General features: G+C 33.5%; 2 protein-coding genes across 2 annotated transcripts; both read right to left on the reverse strand.

The window, feature by feature from the left end:
* Positions 1 to 8,250: 8,250 nt before the first annotated feature.
* Positions 8,251 to 9,378, reverse strand: LOC108830613 (ATP phosphoribosyltransferase 1, chloroplastic-like). The gene is made up of 5 exons (XM_018604211.2): positions 9,277 to 9,378; positions 9,082 to 9,195; positions 8,932 to 9,012; positions 8,724 to 8,843; positions 8,251 to 8,551 (listed from the first exon to the last, which is right to left on the reverse strand). Exons 1-5 carry the CDS (start codon positions 9,376 to 9,378, stop codon positions 8,450 to 8,452), a joined length of 519 nt encoding a protein of 172 aa, XP_018459713.2. The 3' UTR covers positions 8,251 to 8,449.
* A 7,488-nt stretch (positions 9,379 to 16,866) lies between these two features.
* Positions 16,867 to 19,717, reverse strand: LOC108830608 (ATP phosphoribosyltransferase 1, chloroplastic). The gene is made up of 11 exons (XM_018604205.2): positions 19,353 to 19,717; positions 18,938 to 18,997; positions 18,739 to 18,852; positions 18,465 to 18,530; positions 18,269 to 18,376; positions 18,072 to 18,155; positions 17,862 to 17,963; positions 17,667 to 17,780; positions 17,517 to 17,597; positions 17,308 to 17,427; positions 16,867 to 17,151 (listed from the first exon to the last, which is right to left on the reverse strand). The coding sequence occupies exons 1-11, from the start codon at positions 19,620 to 19,622 to the stop codon at positions 17,056 to 17,058; spliced, it is 1,215 nt and encodes a 404-aa protein (XP_018459707.2). The 5' UTR covers positions 19,623 to 19,717; the 3' UTR covers positions 16,867 to 17,055.
* Positions 19,718 to 20,770: the final 1,053 nt, after the last annotated feature.

The following is a 20,770-nucleotide window of genomic DNA, read 5'->3' on the forward strand; positions in this document are numbered from 1 at the left end:
AATCAGATTCCAGTACCATTATTAACCATCTGCTATAACCGAATGTTACATCCCTCTGCTCCAGTAACCATACCGAGTGATGTGTCCCATTCTTATCTCTGTCTTGGGGTTTCTGCTTATATTTAAAGTTCCAAAGCCTACCACACTTCTGCTTCTTCTTTGACCCAAGTTTGTCTTTCAGGAGATACATGTTTCTTGCTTCTTTTACCAGGAACAGAAGGTGTCTGATGCTTCTACAATTATTGCCTTGAAAATTATTAACTCCCCACATCATATCAGCCTTGTTGGAACCATCGTCAATGCCTATTAGCCTCTTATCTTCAGATTTGGAGACAGAACTGTGCTGACCTTCACCAAATATCTCATCACATAAACCTCTACTTAACACCAAAAGATGATAGTTAACATCTCTTTTCATCAGTTTCTTTTGTTCTTGCTCAGCGTTCAGCAAAGCCCTCAACAACAAGTGTTGTTTGTATCTAAATTTCCAGGTCTTGTGGCACTTCTTCTGCTTCTCCAGACTTTGTACTCGTATAAGACAAGTCTCAAGCAACTCATAACAGTTAATTTTTGTCTCATCTTCATGTGGAATCCGAAATCTTGCTACAGCAGACAGTTCTAGTTGCTTCTGTCCCAAATCCACTAGAATAACATCAACAAAGCTATACAAATTTCGTGTGGCCAAGCCATCAGAAGCATCGAATAATGGTTTCCCATATAAAGCTGGTTCATCTCGGGTTTCAGATTCTAAATTCTCTACATTAAAAGGTAAGGTTACCCTCATAAAGTCATCACCTTTTGTTTCATCGTCACTCTCTTCTGCGACTTGATCTTCAAGGTTATTCTTAAACATAGTCTCCATGGGTTGTTTTCCCTCTGACCCAACATCAGCGATTTCTTCAACATCAGGGGTTTCTGTCTCTTCCTGCCCTGCACTTTCGTGACTTGCACCAATATTACTCTGGAGTTCATACATAGCCATCTCTTCTTTCATTTCGACCCCAGCTTGTGTAACTGCCCCGTTGAACGTCTGCACACCATTACTTTCAGCTACTGTACTGTTTTGTTTGGCCAGATATGAATCCTTCTCTGTCACAACAGTCTCTTGGATCTGATGAGCATCTCTTTTCTTCAGTCCATAGAAAATTTCTTCCTCTGCAACCGTTGCCGGTAATTCAACGTTTGAGTTCTTGTGTTGTTGCTGAGTATGTGATTCTTGGAAAGGATTGAAGAGAGCTTGAGGTCGTCTAATATGTGTGTGTTGTAAGGAGGATTCATGTAACTTGGCTATCCTAGCAGCCTCAACAACTGTAGTGACATTAAATCGTCTAGCGTAGAAAGCCAAAGGAGGGCTCATATTCTTCAAAAATATGTCGAGTGCGTGATGCATTGGCAATGGCAACTTCCTCAAGACTCGTTGAAAATTTCTCAAATATACTTCCACAGAATCACTGGTTTGTTTCAGATTCATCAACTCAGATATAGGATCATCATGTAGACCACCAAACTTAGCATAAATAGCAATAACATAATCTGACCAGGATGGAAAATAACCGTAGCGATCCCGAATAAAATTGTTGTGCCACTGAAGAGCTATACCTTGCATATGGAGAGAAGCTATACGGCTCTTCTGCTCCAAAGGTGTTTTGTGGAGATAGAAAAATTGTTCACATCGATCCATTCATTCATGAAGCTTAGTACCATCAAATTTAGGGAAGTCTGGAGGTTCTGGGGGTCTTACAGGTGATGGAGACGAACCTGTAATAGCTGATTGTGATGGATGTCTTTCATGGAGGTGATTTCGTGATGACCTATAAGAGGAACACCTTGACGTCATATTCTCTGTCGGGGTCCGTAGATCTAAGACCGGCTGAAGATATCGCATCTCCTCAACATGTTTGTTAACATCAATTGCTGTTTTCGTGTATGCCATGAAAGGTCCGAAGCTCGATTGCTCTGATACCACTGAGACGGGAAACATGGATAGATAGATCCCAAACTAGAAATCCTACTGTGGATTCGAAGAACGGGTAAACAAAGGTGTAGGAGATGACCACGAATGAAGAAGGATCAACTCGAAAACCAGAGTTCGTAAGCGTGGCTCTTGAATGAGCTCTTGCTAGGTTACTTGAGAGGAAAGTAATAGGTTTTGAAGAAGATAACTTTTATTTTATTGATTGAATGTTAACAGCCGTAAGGCTTACATTATATAGAAAACCCTACTAAGAAATAAGGAAATATAACATACTTATATGATAAACATAAAACCCGTTAAAAATCATTGTGAGACTTGTGACGTTTCCTGTCACAGCGATGCGAAGAGGTAGACTGAATGGGATTGGATATAATTGGGGGAATGTGAAAAACTGAGCTCTGGAATTATCGTTTTCAGGACGATGAGAAAACTTGAATTGAGTAAACGTCGTCGTGTTTAGTAGTGACAGGTGTCCCAAAACGCCCCAAGCTTCCTGATGACGTGGAGGGCTGAGGTGCCAGAGAAGTCTACTTTATATATATAGATGTTTCCAATAACAATGGTGGTCGTATTAACTATACAATATCACTTATGGCATTATAAAGTTATTGATACTCTCACAATAGGTAAGATCAATAATTATATACTTTGTCTCCAAGTTTTCATTTAACTCGGCCGTATTTATTTTGTCTGCAAGTATTCATTGAATTTGGACGTATTCATTCATTTAATTTGGACGTAGGTATTCTATGTTTTCAAACGTTCGTTCATTAATCAATAATCAATATCAATAATAATTCAATAATCAATGCTTATAGGGGATTCTTCTGTCGTAATTAAAGAATTCAATGCTACGAATAGAAGGGGATCAGAGAATTGAATGAAATTTAAGTCTCGAGACGACACGTCAGCAAATTGTGTGAAACGCATTCTCGTGACGACACGTAAGCAAGGCACTCTCTCAATGCTTCTCAAATAATATATAGGGGATGACAGTATTATGACACATACTGAGAGACTATCTCAGGTTTTTTAGTCTCTTCGCTAACAAATGATTCGAAAGATTTTTTTTTTGAAACTTACGTTTCTAAATATTTGTCATTCTCTTTTCATATTTTTTATTATATTAAAGAAAATTTGCCAAAATAGATGAAAAATTCACTATCTATGTCTCTATAGTATAAAACCAACATTATTTTGTCCATTTAGTATAATTTTTTTCATTATCCCTGAATTGACTTTTTATTAATCAAATAAATACATTTCAATTAATTAAATATTAAAAACGAATAAAAATAAAAATTATATATATATATATAAGTCGATATTTAGAATATATTAATAAAATAATATATTCAATGTTTATTTTTATAGTAATATATTTTGATATAAACAGTTAAATTACAAATAATTATATAAATAAATACATTAATAAAAAGAAATAAATATATCAATAAAATTGAATCAACATAAAGAGCACACAAAAAGTTAAAAAATATATATTTTTTATAAATTGTACATTTAAATATACAAAAAGATATTTCAAAAATATCAATTAATTTTTAGTCAAAATTCAACAATTTTGAGTATATTTTAGCGATTTATAAATTATTTAAATATCTCAAACTTTTATTAAATATTTAATCATATTTGATAAATATTTTTATACTTTACACAATTATAATAAGTAACACTTATATTAATATATTTAGGATACTTATATACTTGAATTCCATTATTATTTTTAATATATATGTTAATTAAAAATAAAATATTCTCATGCATAGCATAAACAATAATATTTATATATTCCCCTTGATACACAATTGAATTCCAAATCGTTCTACAAATAAATATATTAATAAAAACAAATATACATATATAATTTTTAGTCGATATATGTTAGTAAATATATAAAAAAAACACTACAAAAAGATATACATTAGATCAATTAAATTATATTAAAAATTAAGTGATTCTATTTTAAATTACTTATTTGCAAGTGATACCAATATGTATAATTTAGCATAAATTGTAAAAATTGATACATTAATTAAATTATTTGACATCATTTGTACAAAGCGATATATTTATTTTATAATTTGTATCACTTTTATACAAATAATTCTATGTTTTACAATTATATCAATTAAATAAATGATGTAGTTATTTTCTTTGTTGCCATCACTTATTTAAATAATACAAAATTTACATCAATTAAAACTGATGCTAAAATAAATACGTGTATATATACCATGAAATGATTTTTGTATTAATAATAATGTGATAAAAATCTAAATTGATAATTATCTTAAAAGGTAAAGTAAAAAAATATTAATTTGTGTTAAGAATAAGAAAATAGGTTTAGCTGTCATTTAACGTTCAGAATCAGAACTAATTTGCAGCTTTCGGTCACCTTCGTCTCAAATTAGCTTTTGATGAAAGAGTTAAAGTGTTAGTAAAAGGAGGCAACTGATTAAGAGGTAAATTTCCTATACAGATGGTTGACATGTTTTTTTTTAAAATTTATATGTTTTTGGAATTGCAAATTGAATGGTCACAAACTCTGTCTACATAAGGATTAAACAATCGTCTGTGCAAATAATTTTCTTTGCATTGTTTGTTTTTCTTTTAACTTAACACTAGATTTTTGACCCACACGCCCGTGCGGGTGTATTTTTTATAAAATATGTTATTTTTATGTTAATATTAGAGTTAAACAAAAAACATGAATCCAAAAGATCGAACTGATCCCGATCCAAAAAGAAGTACCAAACCCAAATCAAAATTGATAAATATCAAAATTATTCAAAATTTGGTATCTAGAGAACTGAAACTGAATCCGATCGGAACCGAACCGAAATACTTCGGATACCCCCAAATATATTCGAAATAGATTTATATACTTATATATATTATTTTTAAGATTTAATGTATAAAAAGCATCTAGAACATATATGGTACTTTTAAGTTAGTTTAAATAATTGAAAAATATATAAATAGTCAAATATAAATATCTAAAATAGTTAAAGTATACTCAAAACACCAAAATACTTAAAATAATTATTAATTATCTATCCAAATATTTAAATCACCAATTTATATGTTAAGTTTAGGTATTCAGACATATGTTATTCATGTTTATTTGTAATATATTATTTTGTTTATATATTTTGAGAAATTTAAAATATATAATGAATTTTAAAAATAATTTAAATGAGTTATCTGAACTCGTACGAACCCGTAAAGATCCGAACCAAAATTTAGAAATATCCGAATGGGACTGAAATCTTTGACTCCGGAAAGCCGAAACCCAAACAGACCCAAACCAAACCCGAATGGGTTTAATAACAATATTATATTTATTTTTTAATTTTAGTTTAAATGAAAGTTCTAATTTCAATAAAATTTATTTTGAAGATTTATATTAGAACTTTTAAAAGAATAGTTTATTTTATTTATGTATGTATATATTTTATATATGTATTTATATATGTGTATATTAATGTTTAAAAACTATATTGAATAGTTTTAGTTTAAAGTTTTTATAAAATAAAAATTATATTGTTAGTGAATTTAAAGTAAATTAAAATATAAATTATTTAAAATATTTTATTAAAACATAAATTAAGACATTCAAAATATTAAAAAAAATTATTTATCCGCCCGCAACCGCAAACGCTAGAGGGAATCAACTTTTGATATTATGAGACTTGAAATTATCTGTAGTGATTTGTAGCGGTTTGTGCGATATTTGATTAATTATGATAATATTAAGTGTTTTGTTTTATTTTGTTAGTATTAATTATCATAATATTAAGTGACTGTTTTGATCAACTATTAATACTTAAATGCAGTTATTAAGTGACCATTTTGATGCGGATAGTACTTTTTAAGTATTTTTATGCCATGACCATTTTGATGTTGTGACCATTAAGTGACGGTTTTGATCAACTATTAATATTTGAATAGTATTTTTTTCAATTAAATTTAGATGCAGTTATTAAATTGGATTGGATTAAGATATATATACAATAAAGGAAATAGAATATTATGGGAATGTGTATTTTTAAAATATTTTTTTGGTTTAAAAAATTAATGGGTTACCAAAAGTGCAAAACTACAGTGTTTTGATGGCAGTGGCATATCATTGTAATTTTTGTGCAAAATTAAGGGTTATATACTATTTGTACTTCAGTTTTAATAGATTAGATATTCCATGTAGAGTTGTTTGTACCTTTATTATTTGTTATAGTTTCTCTCGTGATATAAAGGGGATTCTAGTTTGTTCTTCTCTTTGTTCGGGAACTCGCTAGGCGTTACACAAATGTTCGGGTTGGGCCTAGCGATTCAATGAAAAAATTGGAGATTAGTCGGAGATTAACCAGGGATTCATTTTTAAAAAAAAAAATTATATATTGATTTTTATATATTACTGAATGTGATGAATTTCCAATATTTACCCGTGGTCTAGTGGTGACTAGGCCCGAGTTCGAATGGGTAGGGAGGTGTTTTTATTGATTTCTTATCTTTATTATTAATTTGTGCGAAATTATAAAACCACCCTCTTCTTCTTCCCCAGTTATCTTAACTGAAAACCCTAATTTTGGTCACTGTTTTTCATTTTACACCATTCTAGTCATTATAAACTTGCGTTTTGACAATTCTTGCCGATATATGATAGATTTTCATCATAATACATGATTATAGGCTTGCAACTGAGACAAACATTGATTTTTTTTGTTAGCCCTCCGAGTTTATGAACGTTTTGCTCCAAATCGCCATGGTGGTGGGATGATTCGTGATTAACCGCCGATTAAACGCTTTGAACCGGCGCGTTTTAGAACAAGGGTTCTTTTTAACTACAGAGTAGAGTTGATAAGATAACTATGTTTCATGTTTGCGTGATGAAGTCATCATGATTCTTAACCCTTTATCAGGAAAAGTCATCATGATTCTGGTTTATGTCCTTTGTAAACATGCATAACTGCAATTGATATGAATCTTTAGTGAGTTGAAATGATAGTAGAATAAAAAAATTCAATATGCTTTGTTCTTCTTAGCTATTGAGTACCATTAATAGTTTATAAGATAACTGGGTTTTATGTTTGTGTCATGAACTCATCATGATTCTGTCTCATGTCCCTTGTAAACATGCATAATAACAGTTGATCAATCTTTTCAGGAGCTTCTCAAATGGAGACTCCCTGGTCTTTTTAAACTCGTTTGTAGCACGAAGCACATGATGGATGAACACTAGGATGTTAGGCCTAGAGTATATATTCAGCCTCTCAGATGGGAATATGTCGGTTGCGAAAAGCCTCTCGGGGAGACATTGGTCTTCTCCATTCTCTAAAATTTTTTAATAGACAAGATAAAATAGAAAGGGTTTAGACATCATAAACAAAAGAAATCTCAAAACAAAAATAGGACTCATGTCAAGCGAAAACGGAGAGGGGATGGGATCTAACCTTCCATGACGGAGAAGAGTCTTCGGCAACGGAGAGTACACCGATCGGGGAGACGACGAAAGGGAGACTTGTTGGTTAGTGCCGATTTCGAAACTATGAACGGAGATTACGGAGCAAGATGGTCGGATGTCGGATCTATTAGATTAGAGTTCCGTTTTGATACTCTTTCGGCTTCGCCGTTTCTTCTTTTCTCTAAGATGTCGATGAGATAAAAAAAGGAAACGACAATGTTTTACTTTTCAGAGACCACGATATAATATTGAGATGATTAAAAAATGAGTTAAAAATAGAAAGTTTCTAGTTTATTGGTTAGAAAAAACGAGTTTAGGTCTAGTTAGCAAGTGAAATAAAAGTGTGTCAAGAGAGTAGTTAAGGGTTATATGAATAAAATTACTATGCATAAAGTGTGTCAAAGTAAATCAGCGTAGATCTTCATAAGACATATAACATTGTCGGTTGTCGAATCGTCTATGTAATGTTTCTAATAATTGTAATATCATAATAAATCAGCGTTAAAAAAAAAGTGTGTCAAAGTAAATTGTGTCCTTTAGTGTAATTAATAAGTAAGATTGTGTCTTTTAGTGTAATTAATAAATAAGATTGTGTCTCTAAGAGTAATATTTTCTTTATTTTTGTGCACAAGTTGCTACTTATTACCTATCAATAATAATCAAATAAGAGACAGTAAGAATATAGTTTTAATCTTATGACATCATAGATTTAGAAAAGCAGAGTGTAGATGCAGAACAAACAATTGCAGAGGAATCCTTGATGCAAAGATGAATTAAAATGCTTAAATTCAAACAGCATCTTTTATTTCTTTTTATTAATTGTTCCCACAGATTTAACAGGGTGGGATCCATACACAGATAAAGCAAGGTAGAAATTACAACAGCAGCGAGAAAAGAGAAGACAACTACAAAGTTGGGAAAAAGGTACCAACCCAGAGATTTACACCAAATGGGTTCTTAAAACTTGTTCATTGAATGCATTTTCCTTACCATTACATTTTAAGCTTGAGGTTTCTCAGGAGTTGACCCCCCCTCGGAGTATCCTCATCAAAAATGTAGGTAAGAGGTGAAATTAATACCCCACTGCCTCCAACCTGCAATAACATTAGTGAACTTGATTAGAGAACCAAAAAAGAGAAAGATAAACGAAGAACAATTGGAATATTGTCAGTGCAAAAGTGGTAAGAGAATCAACTAGCACGTCAACATTTAAAGGTTCTGGGTGGAACTCAGATTAGTAAGCAATAAACTGCAGGGATTACTAACCGCTCTTAGTTGCTTCACAGACTCGTATAAGGCCTTTTTGGGCACACAAATCACTATGGCATAGTAGTCAATTGATACTTTTCCATCTTGTTTACAGTAAACTGGGCTTATTGTTGGTCCCTGCTCAATATAAGAGAAGCCATAAACGATCAGTGAGAAATACAAAAAAAGCTAAGGCTTAAGAACCTCCACTATTACGAAACATTACCTGCAATCCAGACAATGATGGTTGACTCAACACACGCTCAGCCACTTCTTGAGCACTATTTCCTCTCATGTTTGCAACAACCTGAAATGATAATATTAGAGAAAAGAAAGTTAAAGCAATGAAACATGTTCACAAGAACAAAGTGCGTACAGTGAATTGGCCATCCGCCTTAAGATGGGCCTCCAATCTCTCTAGGATCTCGTGTACAGTGTTTAATGCTCTTTTTCTCTCGGTCAATGCTCTTCTGCTTGCCACAAGTGCCGCCTGAAATTTATAAAGGAAATGTTTATGAAAGATGCAAATTCGAAACATACAGATTCAAGGCCTTAAGAACTTTCACATCACCTGACTTTCTAGCACAACCCCTCCTTCAATCTCTTTTAAGTTGTTCTCTTTGAGTGTTGTCCCACTACTCACAAGGTTCAAAATGCAATCAGCTATCCCCATCTAGTTATCATTTAAAATATATGTCAACAACTTCGAACATGCCAGTCCCAGCGCAAGAACATTATCAAATCATACATCATAAGCAAGTCAGCATTACAATGAACATGAGAAAGTTTATGTATGTTCGAGCATAATTAAACTCCATAGTTTTGAGAAACACTAAATTTACAACAACTTATCTTTTATGTACAGTTAAAAAGAACCATACATGTTAAAAGGAATCTCAAGTCTCAAGTAACCAAATCATCTTAGCCCAGTAAATGAGTTCCAACTAGAGTATCCGTCTTGGGTTCGATTCACCTTGACCAACTAGCCGTGCAATATTGATGGATTAGCTGTGTACAATATAAGGTTTTGTAGGATTAGTCTTGGCGCCTAGGACTTTGGGATCCCCACAATTATAAAAAGAGGAGTTTCAAGTAGATTTTGTGAAATCATTGAATTAAATCAATTTTCTCATCATTGATAATATTTTATTTCTAATAAATAATAATGATTATTATATTTTTGTTAATTGCAAATATTTATGTAATGAGTAAGAGTGCACTTACTATTTGATTTTTGCAACACTAATAGATTTCACGTTTTATAAAAACTAGAGTTTTTATCCGCGCTACGCGCGGAATGTTCGGTATAGTTAAACTTTTATTTAATTAATTAATTTAATAATTTATATTAATAATTGTAAAGTGATTTTTCGTCTTTGAATTCTCATATTTTAAAGTTAAAGCGTAAAAGATTTATTATCATTAATAAATAAATAGATTTGCTAGTATATAATTAACAATTAATTAAAAAGAAATTTCATTGATTTGATGAATCATTGTCTAAAATTAATTTATATTGTGTTAAAAATCTTTATTATCTTTAATAAATAATTAGATTTGTTTATATATATATATATATATATATTATAAATTAAAATTATTTTTATTTGGTAATTATCATTATATAAAAATAGTTTATATTGTGCTATCCAAAAATAATATTTTACATTTAAAAAAATAAAAGAGATACATCTCTCCATATACATATTCTATACAATTCTATACATAGGTGTTTTAAATATTTTTACAGGATAAAGGATATTTTTATTATAATTAAAAAACTGATATGTAAAAAAATTAATATTTAATTTCTTACTAAATATTTCAAATGCATGAGTATTTTTAAATTGTATTTTACGTGATAAAGATAATTTTTCTATGATAAAAACTATATATTAAATATTCTGAAAATATGAAAATAATTTATTCTAATGATATTTGAGTTGGTGATGTATTTATTTATATTCAATTTTTGTGCTTGCATGTATGGGGGTCTTCGTTTATGGACGTGTTTTATTTCAGAAAAGATTGATGTAATATAATATATCCAAACATGAATAAATGTATCAATCCGAAAGTGTACAAACTTAATACAAACTTATACTATTTCCACTATTTGTTACAAACTTCTATTACTTACAAATTACCAAACGCTTTAGAGTTTATACACAAATGAAATCGAAACATAAATGATCTAATTATTTTGTAAATATTTTATACGTGCATGAACAACTTTAGTTACCTTCAATAGTACATAGCATACTTGATAAGGTGCTAATTAACATCTATTATTTTAAAAAAGTTGCCAATTAACAACTTTAGTTTGCTTCAGTGAATTATATTTATCGTTAATTAAACAACATTATTTATTTTACAAATATTTGTGGATGGTATCTAACTAATTAATAATCATCCTATCGACATATTATTATATATCTCACCAATTTGTGGGATCCTCATTTCATGTAGAGAACATAATTGAAAATTTCTTAATGTGAAGTAGGTTATAAATATACGTTGGAAAACAAATAAAACAAATATAGATTGTTCATTATAATATTTTTTTTTAAATTATGAATTTGCATACAGAGACATATATTTAAGTTAGATTAAAGCTATTAGTAGATAAAAATAAAATTTCTAAGACAAACAAATCTAATCAAATTTAAACGAAATTATTATATTTTAAGAATTATAAAACTAATTTCATATAGTTATCTTCCTTAATTGTCATTTTAAGATTTTGTCCATATCAACAAATTTAATAAATGCTTAATTTTAACTCGCCCTCCTCCTGAGATGTTGGAAGTGGAGGCCATTGGGTTTCATGAGACCTGTTTCTGTTGCACACTTGGGTTTTCTTACATCTCATAAGGCTTCTTAAGCTCCTGCTGATAGCTACCATGTGAATGTGGTGGTTGAAGTAAACGATGAGGATGATGCTAATTTTATTGTTATAATTGCTCACCTGACCTTGGTGGTTGGTTGTGACAGAGGTAAGGATTTCTTCATGAATCTCATCGCTTCCTTCTAAACCTGCATTAAGTAAAGTCAATTGGGTGGCTAAATGATTCGGACAATGCTTATCATATATAATTTGTTTAACAGAGAAGAGAAAGTGGTGAGACATACTAACATCTCCGGAGTTGCAACCGACGGACCTCTTTGCTGCACAATAATTACGTAAGAAAAAGACTTTTGTGAGACTGAGATCAAAAAGGGGTAAAATAAATGTCCTTACATCAGACTGCTTGATTTCACACAGGGTGTTGGGCATAGATTGGTCTTTGATAGATAAATCACATCCTCGGCGTCCAATAGTGAATACATTGCCCCTCATGATACGGTGTGAGTTCTGAAATTACATAGAAACATGCATTGGGACAGTTAGAAACAGAAGTATCGTAGTCAAGAAGTAGAAAATTCTCAGACATAATAACATAGTTCTGTCGAAAAATATAAAAGAACCAAACATGAAGCCAACTAAACTGGTTGGGCATGAACTGAAAGACCAAACCTTTACAAAAAAAATATTACACAAACTGCACAATGCTAAACCCTCAATGCGCAACTTACAGACCACAAAAAATCACAGAGACACATACATAACAACATACTTATGAGTTATGTGGGAAAAAATATAAAAGAACCAGACATGCATACAACTAAACTCAGTTCCTCATGAACTGAAAGGCCAAACTTTTACTAAAAATATTACACGAACTGCACACTGCTAAACTCTAAATGCGCAATTCACAGACTATTAGATCAAACCAATAAAAAAACAATCAGTGATGAAACTTAACCTACCTGATAATACTGAGAAAGTAGCTTCCCCATGGAGCCTTAGCTTGCTTCTTCCCCGCCTTCGACTTCTCACACCACTTAACCTAAATCCACAAAACATTAGAAATGATAATTAATCAGACAAAATCGTGAGACAGACCACCAAACCTGCTATTATAGGTGTCGCAAAGACATCGGCTTTAGGGTTTGTGTTGGTTTCAGGAGAGATCTCCATCATAGGCACATCACTACATCACTTAAAACAGGCTTCTCCAGATTCCGATCCACGATCCGAAACCGGTCCTTGATTCTCAACCGGAACCTCGCTTGCCGACAAAGACCCCGCTGATTCTGCCGCCGCCGCCTAGGTTATAAAAAATCAAAAATCAGATTTGAAACCAAAAAAAGAAGCTTAGGTTTAGATAAGAACTAACGTACATATTCAATAGCGGCATCGGTCTTGACCTTAGATCGCTTGGTAAGGCGTGGAGATGATGAAACACAAACTGGAATAAGATTAATCAGCAACTAAACAAATGAAAACGAATTGCAACCAGAAACCTCTCTAACACTAACTCAATTGTTGTATCACTGAATTCTAAGTCACTAAGGACATGAATATGAGGACCGAGCAGCATACTCACACCAATCTTATAATGAAGCTCACATATCTCAAGGGAACTTTTTTCACTAAAAAAAGTCTCAAGGGAACTTAATACAGTGTTGTAAACGCAATGGTAGATCACGTGAGTCCACAGACATCCTTGATAAAGCTTCAATACCGAGGAACCTGTTCACAAAGTACCATAAAAGTGGATAGCAATACAAAATAAAAAACAAATCTCTTGAGAGGCCACACCAAGAGATACTTCTCTCACCAGGTTCCCGTCAAAATCACTTGATCAACAAATAGAAATAAACTCTAATTGATTCCATAACTTTGATAACTTGATGCAAACCTTATTTGCAAACTAAGTAAAATACATTTTACAACCTTATTTTCTTAAGCTTTGGAACATCTCTCTGACCCACAATCTTGAAGATAACCAATGTTAAAACATAAAACCCAATATGTTCTTCAAACGTAGTATTTTAGAATGTGCATCAGAAGACTCTCTAAATTCAGCTAAATCACACACACACATTCGATTCGTCTCCAAGCTCTGCCAGAGTTTTAAAGCTTCTACAAACTTCTCATGCTCTGCTTCTGTCCGCTTCTCTCTTTGTTTAGTGATGGTGTAAGGCTTTCTTGTCTGAAAAAACAGTATAACCCAAAACAACAAATTTAGAACTAAACTTGAAATCTGAAACCAATCAAGAGATTTAGAAAACCCAATTTAATACCTTGAGACAAAAGGCATCCGTGGAAGAGATAATAAGCTCATCCGAAGCTATGTCGCATAAACTCCCACAATGTTCCTATAATCAGAAGAGGAAGAAAAAAAAACAATTAATTAGTCTCTAGACGAACAGATCTTATAGTAAATGCTTGAAGTCTCTACAAAACTAATTAACACGCTTCTAGAGGAGTTAGACCATCAAATAATTAGGGTTTGGAGACTTGCTCTTACCTAGCAAATTCATATGGCTCTTTTGTTGATCCTTCTTTTCAGGCAAAGACTTTGCATTACCTCAACAGGAGCCAAGAAGCTACGCTGGAAGAAAAGTGATCCCAAACTCAATCCCTTACACAACTCCTGATGTGGAAAAGAACAGGAAACTAAATCAACATAAATGAACATATTTCAGTATAGACAACACAACCCTGTCGTTTAGTTATAAAGAAGGAGCTCCAGGCCAATTAAAAAGGCACCTTTAACTGTGTTTCTCGCTTCTCAGAATGAATTAACAGTCACCATATCTCAAACTGTCCAAAACCAGGAACGACGTCATTGAAGAAGAGAGCCGTGGGGCTTTTCCGGTTGATTTCGCTGTTTGAGTTGCTATTAATAGATCTGAGAATTTGATTTTCGGGACTGTGTCGACGGGGAGAAGTAGAAATACAAAGCGAATGGGGAATTGCCGGTTGAGTCAGGGATTTGCCGTTGGGTTCATCACCATCGCTTCAGCTTCTTGAGAGGAGGAATTAGGGGTTGATTTGAAGCTAGTTTATACGAAGCTGTTTATAAAGAAGGAGAAAGAGAAGAGTTGAAACGAATTCATTAATGATGGATTGAAGAGCATGATTGATTGATAGCAGAGGAGGTTTGGTAACAGAAATTAAGAGGAAAGGGAGACGACAGTGTTAGAGAGATCGATGAATATTGGGGGGATGTTTAGGTTTCTGTAGATGTGTTAAACTGGGCCATCGATATACTTCCCAGCCCACATGCAAGAAGTTACAATTTTAGAATGGGCTAATTAAATCTGACATGGTAGAAAGGAATGTCCTAATTGGTTGATTTAATTAAATGAGGTGGACACTCTAAGGGAGCTTCATATTTTCCTTTTAGTAGTGTTATAGATATTGAAAATAAGTGATGTTTACAGTTATAGATTTCTAATAGTATTTTAGTTTGATAGTTCTTTCAAATAATTATAGGCTAGTGGGTTGTCGAGATACGCGCAGAGTTTATGGTAATTGTTCAATCCTGTTTTTGGTATGTGTTGATGTTGATAATGTTTATATTAGGAATTAGGTCTCGGATTTTCTGGTGCTGAAATGGTAGTCAGCACTGTTGTTGAATGCTGAGCTACATAAGAACATAGCAAAGATGGCTAAAGCCGAGGGTTAACAAGTTAATGGATTAACAACTTAAATAGGTCTATTGGATTGGGTCAACTCTGACCCATTTGGTTTTTAATTAAAAAAAAAAGATCAAAATCACAAAAACACATTTTCCACAAAAAAAACGGAAAATATAATTTCCACCAAAACCGAAAAATGCAATTTCCCACCAAAATCGTAAAAAAAAAACAATTTCCCGCCAAAACCGGAAAAACGTAATTTCCCGGTAAATTCGGAAAACGTAATTTTCCGCCAAAACCGGAAAAACGTAATTTCCCGCCAAAGCCGGAAAACGCAAATTTCCGCAAAAATTAGAAAACAAAATTTTCGCCGGAAACGCAATTTTCCGTCAAAACCGGAAAAAACACAATTTCCCGTCAAAATCGGAAAACGCAATTTCCCGTCAAAACCGAAAAACGCAATTTCCCGCCAAAACCGGAAAACGCAATTTCTCGTCTAAACCGGCAAATGCAATTTCTCGCCAAAACCGGAAAAACACAATTTCCCGCCAAAACCGGAAAATACAATTTCCCGCCAAAATCGGAAAAACGCAATTTCCCGTCAAAACCGGAAAAACGCAATTTCCCGCCAAAACCAGAAAAATGCAACTTCCCGCCAAAACCGGAAAACACAATTTCCCGTCAAAATCGACAAAACGCAATTTTCCTGTCAAAACCGAAAAAACGTAATTTCCCGCCAAAACCGGAAAACGCAATTTCCCGCGAAGACCCAAAAATGCAATTTCTTGCAAAACCGGGAAAACGTAATTTTCTGCAAAAACCAGTAAAATGCAATTTCCCGCCGAAACCTGAAAAACGCAATTTTCCGCAAAAACCGAAAAAATAAAATTTTAATTTGATTAACTTGGTCTTAAACTTAACTTATGTCTCAATTCGATCTATTTGGTCTTAACTTAAAAATGGTTCATTATAAAGATGTTGGGTTCATGGGTCAACCATTAATTCATGTGATCCATTTAATTTAATGGGTCATGGATCAACTCAACCCATTTAATAAATAGGTTGGGTTGACCCATGATCCATTAATAGTTAATCCATTTGGGTTATGGGTTGGATTGACCAATTTGACCTATTTTGACACCCATACGAAGGACTATCCTACCCTAGCTCAGATACTTGACAGGAACAAAAGAAACAAAAAATGGGTATTTTTTAAGTTCAAAAAAAAAAAAAGGATATATTTTAAGTTCAAAAAAAAATGGGTATTTTGCAAAGACTACAAAAAAAGAAGAAAAATCTTCAACTGAAATTTCTGGACCTTTTTACACTACATCTTCCACGCTGCGCTTTTAGATAAAGCACCTAAAATCCAGAGATAATCATCTAAATTTGAAGTGTATAACTGTGTATATATATGTATGTATGCTCATCAATATCTGTGTTTCTTCTTTATTTGTTTGGATTTTGTGGGCAAAACAGGCAACGCCTGCTCCTTCTTTATCCTACAACAGTTATTATATTACCTATCAATCATAATCAAATAAAAAAATTAAAATATAGTTTTAATCTAATAACACACAGATTATATAATGTCACAGAGTGTATACACAGAACAAGGTCATCAGAGACTGACAACTCATCGAACTTGAAAAATGCAGACAATTCCCTAATGAAAAGATGATTTAAAAGCTGTAAAACAAACACAATCTTTTATTTCTTTTATTATTGTTCCAGCAGTTCACCACAGGATCCATACAGAAAAGCAAGGTAGAAATTACAACAGCAACGAGAGAAGAAACAGAACTATATAGTTGACACTTAACACGCAGGTACTAACCCAGAGATTTACACCAAAGGTTTTCATAAAAGGTAACATCTAAAGCTTGAGTTTTCTCAAGAGTCGACCCCATCTTGGAGTATCCTCATCAAAGATGTAGGTAAGAGGTGAAATTAATACCCCACTGCCACCCACCTGCGATAACATTGGTGAACGTGATTAGAGAGAACCAAGAGACGAAACCATAAACACAAATCATTTTGAATATGCCAAGTGCAAAGTGGTACGACAATAACCAAGCACGTCACCATTTAAAGGTTTAGTAAGCAAGAAATTGCAGGGATTACTAACCGCTCTTAGTTGCTTCACAGACTCGTATAAGGCCTTTTTTGGCACACAAATCACTATGGCATAGTAGTCAATCGATACTTTTCCATCTTGTTTACAGTAAACTGGGCTTATTGTTGGTCCCTGCTCAATATATAAGAGAAGCCAGAAACAATCAGTGAGAAAATACAAAAAGCTAAGGCTTGAGAACTTCCACCATTACAAAACATCACCTGCAATCCAGACAATGATGGTTGACTCAACACACGCTCAGCCACTTCTTGAGCACTATTTCCTCTCATGTTTGCAACAACCTGAAATGAGAATATTAGAGAAAAGAAAGTGAAAGTAATGAAACATGTTCACAAGAACAAAGTGCGTACAGTGAATTGGCCATCCGCCTTAAGATGGGCCTCCAACCTCTCGAGAATCTCGTGTACAGTGTTTAATGCTCCTTTTCTCTCGGTCAATGCTCTTCTGCTTGCCACAAGTGCCGCCTGAAATTTATAAAGGAAATGTTTACGAAAGATGCAAATTCGAAACATACAGATTCAAGGCCTTAAGAACTTTCACATCACCTGACTTTCTAGCACAACCCCTCCTTCAATCTCTCTTAAGTTGTTCTCTTTGAGTGTTGTCCCACTACTCACAAGGTCCAAAATGCAATCAGCTATCCCCATCTAGTTATCATTTAAAATATATGTCAACAAATACTGAACAAAAGTGTCTTTTGTCGTAGTGTTGAAGAAGACTCTAAATGTTTTTGATGTAAAATAGTATGATCTCACCGCCGGAGCTGCCTCCAGGGCTCCGTCTGCAGTTGAAAACGTTACATGCTTTATGCCGTTTGCTTCCATGAATTTGGGACCGAGCTGCAAAAACCAGATGAATCATTTCACAAATATTATATTGCAGCTAAATGCATCCAGAGAGAAAACTAATGACAACGGCGCACCAAAAAGGAGAATCTGTAACTCAATCATACATAAGTGAAGCCAGTAGCAACACGCAATGGTCTCTCCTCACTCCACTGTGGCATTTCAGCTAGCTCCTTGAGAGAATTTATGTTCTCGTAAATCCCGTAGTTGGGTATCTGAAGATCATTTGACATGCAATAAGAAAAGCCATCCACAGTAAAGATATGAGAAAAATCCAAACCACGGTAAGATTAGAGCACCTACCGCAATGGACAGATGACAGTCTCCAAAGTTGAGAGCTTCGTGGACAATGATAAGATCTTCATTTTCCTAACAAGGACCACTCAAACAACTAAGTTATGATGCAAACGAGGCACAGTTCAGAGTATCATAGTGAAAAACACGAGAATAAAAAGTCAACTGGTTGTTTATTTATTTATATCTCCAGGACGAGTAAGATAATGATAATATCCAACAACCACCCAACCACTGAGTATATCCTATTCAAGAAAAAAAAACAATTAAGGTCGTGACTTACCTGACCATATTCACTAAGTGTGTCAAGACCAACGATACCTAGATCCAGATCTCCTGAGAGTAACTTCCTGACAATGTCTTTTGGACGTTGAAACCAGACTTCTGTGTTTGGTAACTGGAAGACATGAAAAGATTACCAAATTAAAGACATTAGAAAAAAAAAACACAGTGTCGTTTTCATGTTGGCGTGGAATGCATACCTGGGGAATTTGTGCAACATATTGCCTAGGATTGACTTGTTTGACAAATAGTTGACAGTCCTTCAAAAATAAGAAGAGTCAAGAACACGCTACGAGATTACAAATCACTATGTCCACTTGAATCAAAGTTAAAGCACAGACAGAGTATCAAAATCAAAAGGAACCGTTTTAAGATAACCATAGAAGTTCCAAAAGCAAGACAAACATGAAAGAGACTATATACTAAACACATGACGAAGACAGAAACATAAAGCTAGCTGCTTACATACAATCAATAAAAAGAAGGGAGATAATTAGTCTTTTTAATCAAAGGAGGATTTGAAGTTAAAGCTAAATACTTGTTAATCTATAGTAGTGATCGCATTAACAAGATAATAATTTTTTTTTTTTAAAATGCAAATATTCATAGAGTCACCTTGAGAAGATCGATGGAGTCGGCGGCCATGCGTCCTTTGCTAGGAAGACCGAGACGAATCTGCTCTCGCTCCACGACAACGGGAGCTGGAGCTGAACCATTAGCGACGGTGCTTTGAACGGAGGTGACGCAGGAAGTAACCAATCTGAGGCGGCATCTCAGGCGAGTTCCGACGAAGGAGAAAGAAGACGGGGAGAAGAAGAGTGGGGTTGACGGCGAGAGGGAGGGAGAAGGGCATTGTTGTAAATTGGCAGGGAGAAGGAGAGACATTGCTATGGTGGTGGCTCTTGGTGAGAGTGAAGAGGTTTTTTATTGAACAGAAGAAGGTCGCAACTGTGGGCAGATACTGATTACAGATTCTTGATGACACTTTTATGCAACTCTTAATAATAATTTTATAACTCTTTCTTCGTTCGTTTTCCAATTTTTCTTTTCTTGTCGCAACTAACAATAATTATTAAAATAAAATATGCAAAAAAGCACGTGACATATAGATAAAGAATTAATTTTAAAAAAAGTAAATAAAAACATATTCTAGCTGCTAGTTGGCAAAGCAAAGCAAAGCCATGTCGGAGTTCTACCATTACTCATGTTCTTTGAACCCAACGAAGTCTCCATGCAGCTATATGAAAACGCATGAATGCAGATCACGCTTGTCTGTTCAAAATTTTATCTGAATTTATTTCACTACAAGAAAACATCGGTATTCTGAGGGACATACCGAGGGAAAATGAGTTCTTCGGAATTTTCTGACGAAAAATCGAAGAAATACCGAGGAAACCAAGAAATGTGGTTTCCTCGGTATTTCCTCGAAAAATTTCGAAGAAATTGCGAGGAAGACACATTTCCTCAAAAAATTTCGAGGAAATTGCGAGGAAGACACATTTCCTCGATATTTTTTGAGGGAATACCGAGAGACAATAGGATTTCCTCGAAATTTCCTCGGAATGTCCTTTCACGGTTGAGGGGTTTGATTTAAAACCCCTTGTTCGTCGAAATACCCTCGAAATATTTCGAGGAAATTTCGACGAAACAAATGATTTTCGGTATTTCCTCGAAATTCCCTCACAATATTCCGAGGGAATTTCGAGGAATAAAGGGTTTTAAACCGAAAACAACGTTTTGCGGATTGAATAACACGTATATAACCTTCATTAAGTGTCTTAGGCAGATTATGAAGTCAAACTTTAGGGTTTTAAACCGAAAATAATGTTTTGCGGATTGAACGGAAACCACACAACATAAGAGAAACACTTATACATTTTAATAAACGTTAAAGGGAATACTTACAATTATTTTTGTAATTGTGTTATTTCATTGTTTATGATCATCTATACAAAGAAATCTCATTAGTATGAATTACATTTGTATAAGAAATGACATAGAGGAAAAAAATCGATGTTTTCAAAACCCAAACC

Source organism: Raphanus sativus, chromosome 4, assembly GCF_000801105.2.
Source record: "Raphanus sativus cultivar WK10039 chromosome 4, ASM80110v3, whole genome shotgun sequence".
Classification (NCBI taxonomy): Eukaryota; Viridiplantae; Streptophyta; class Magnoliopsida; order Brassicales; family Brassicaceae; genus Raphanus; species Raphanus sativus.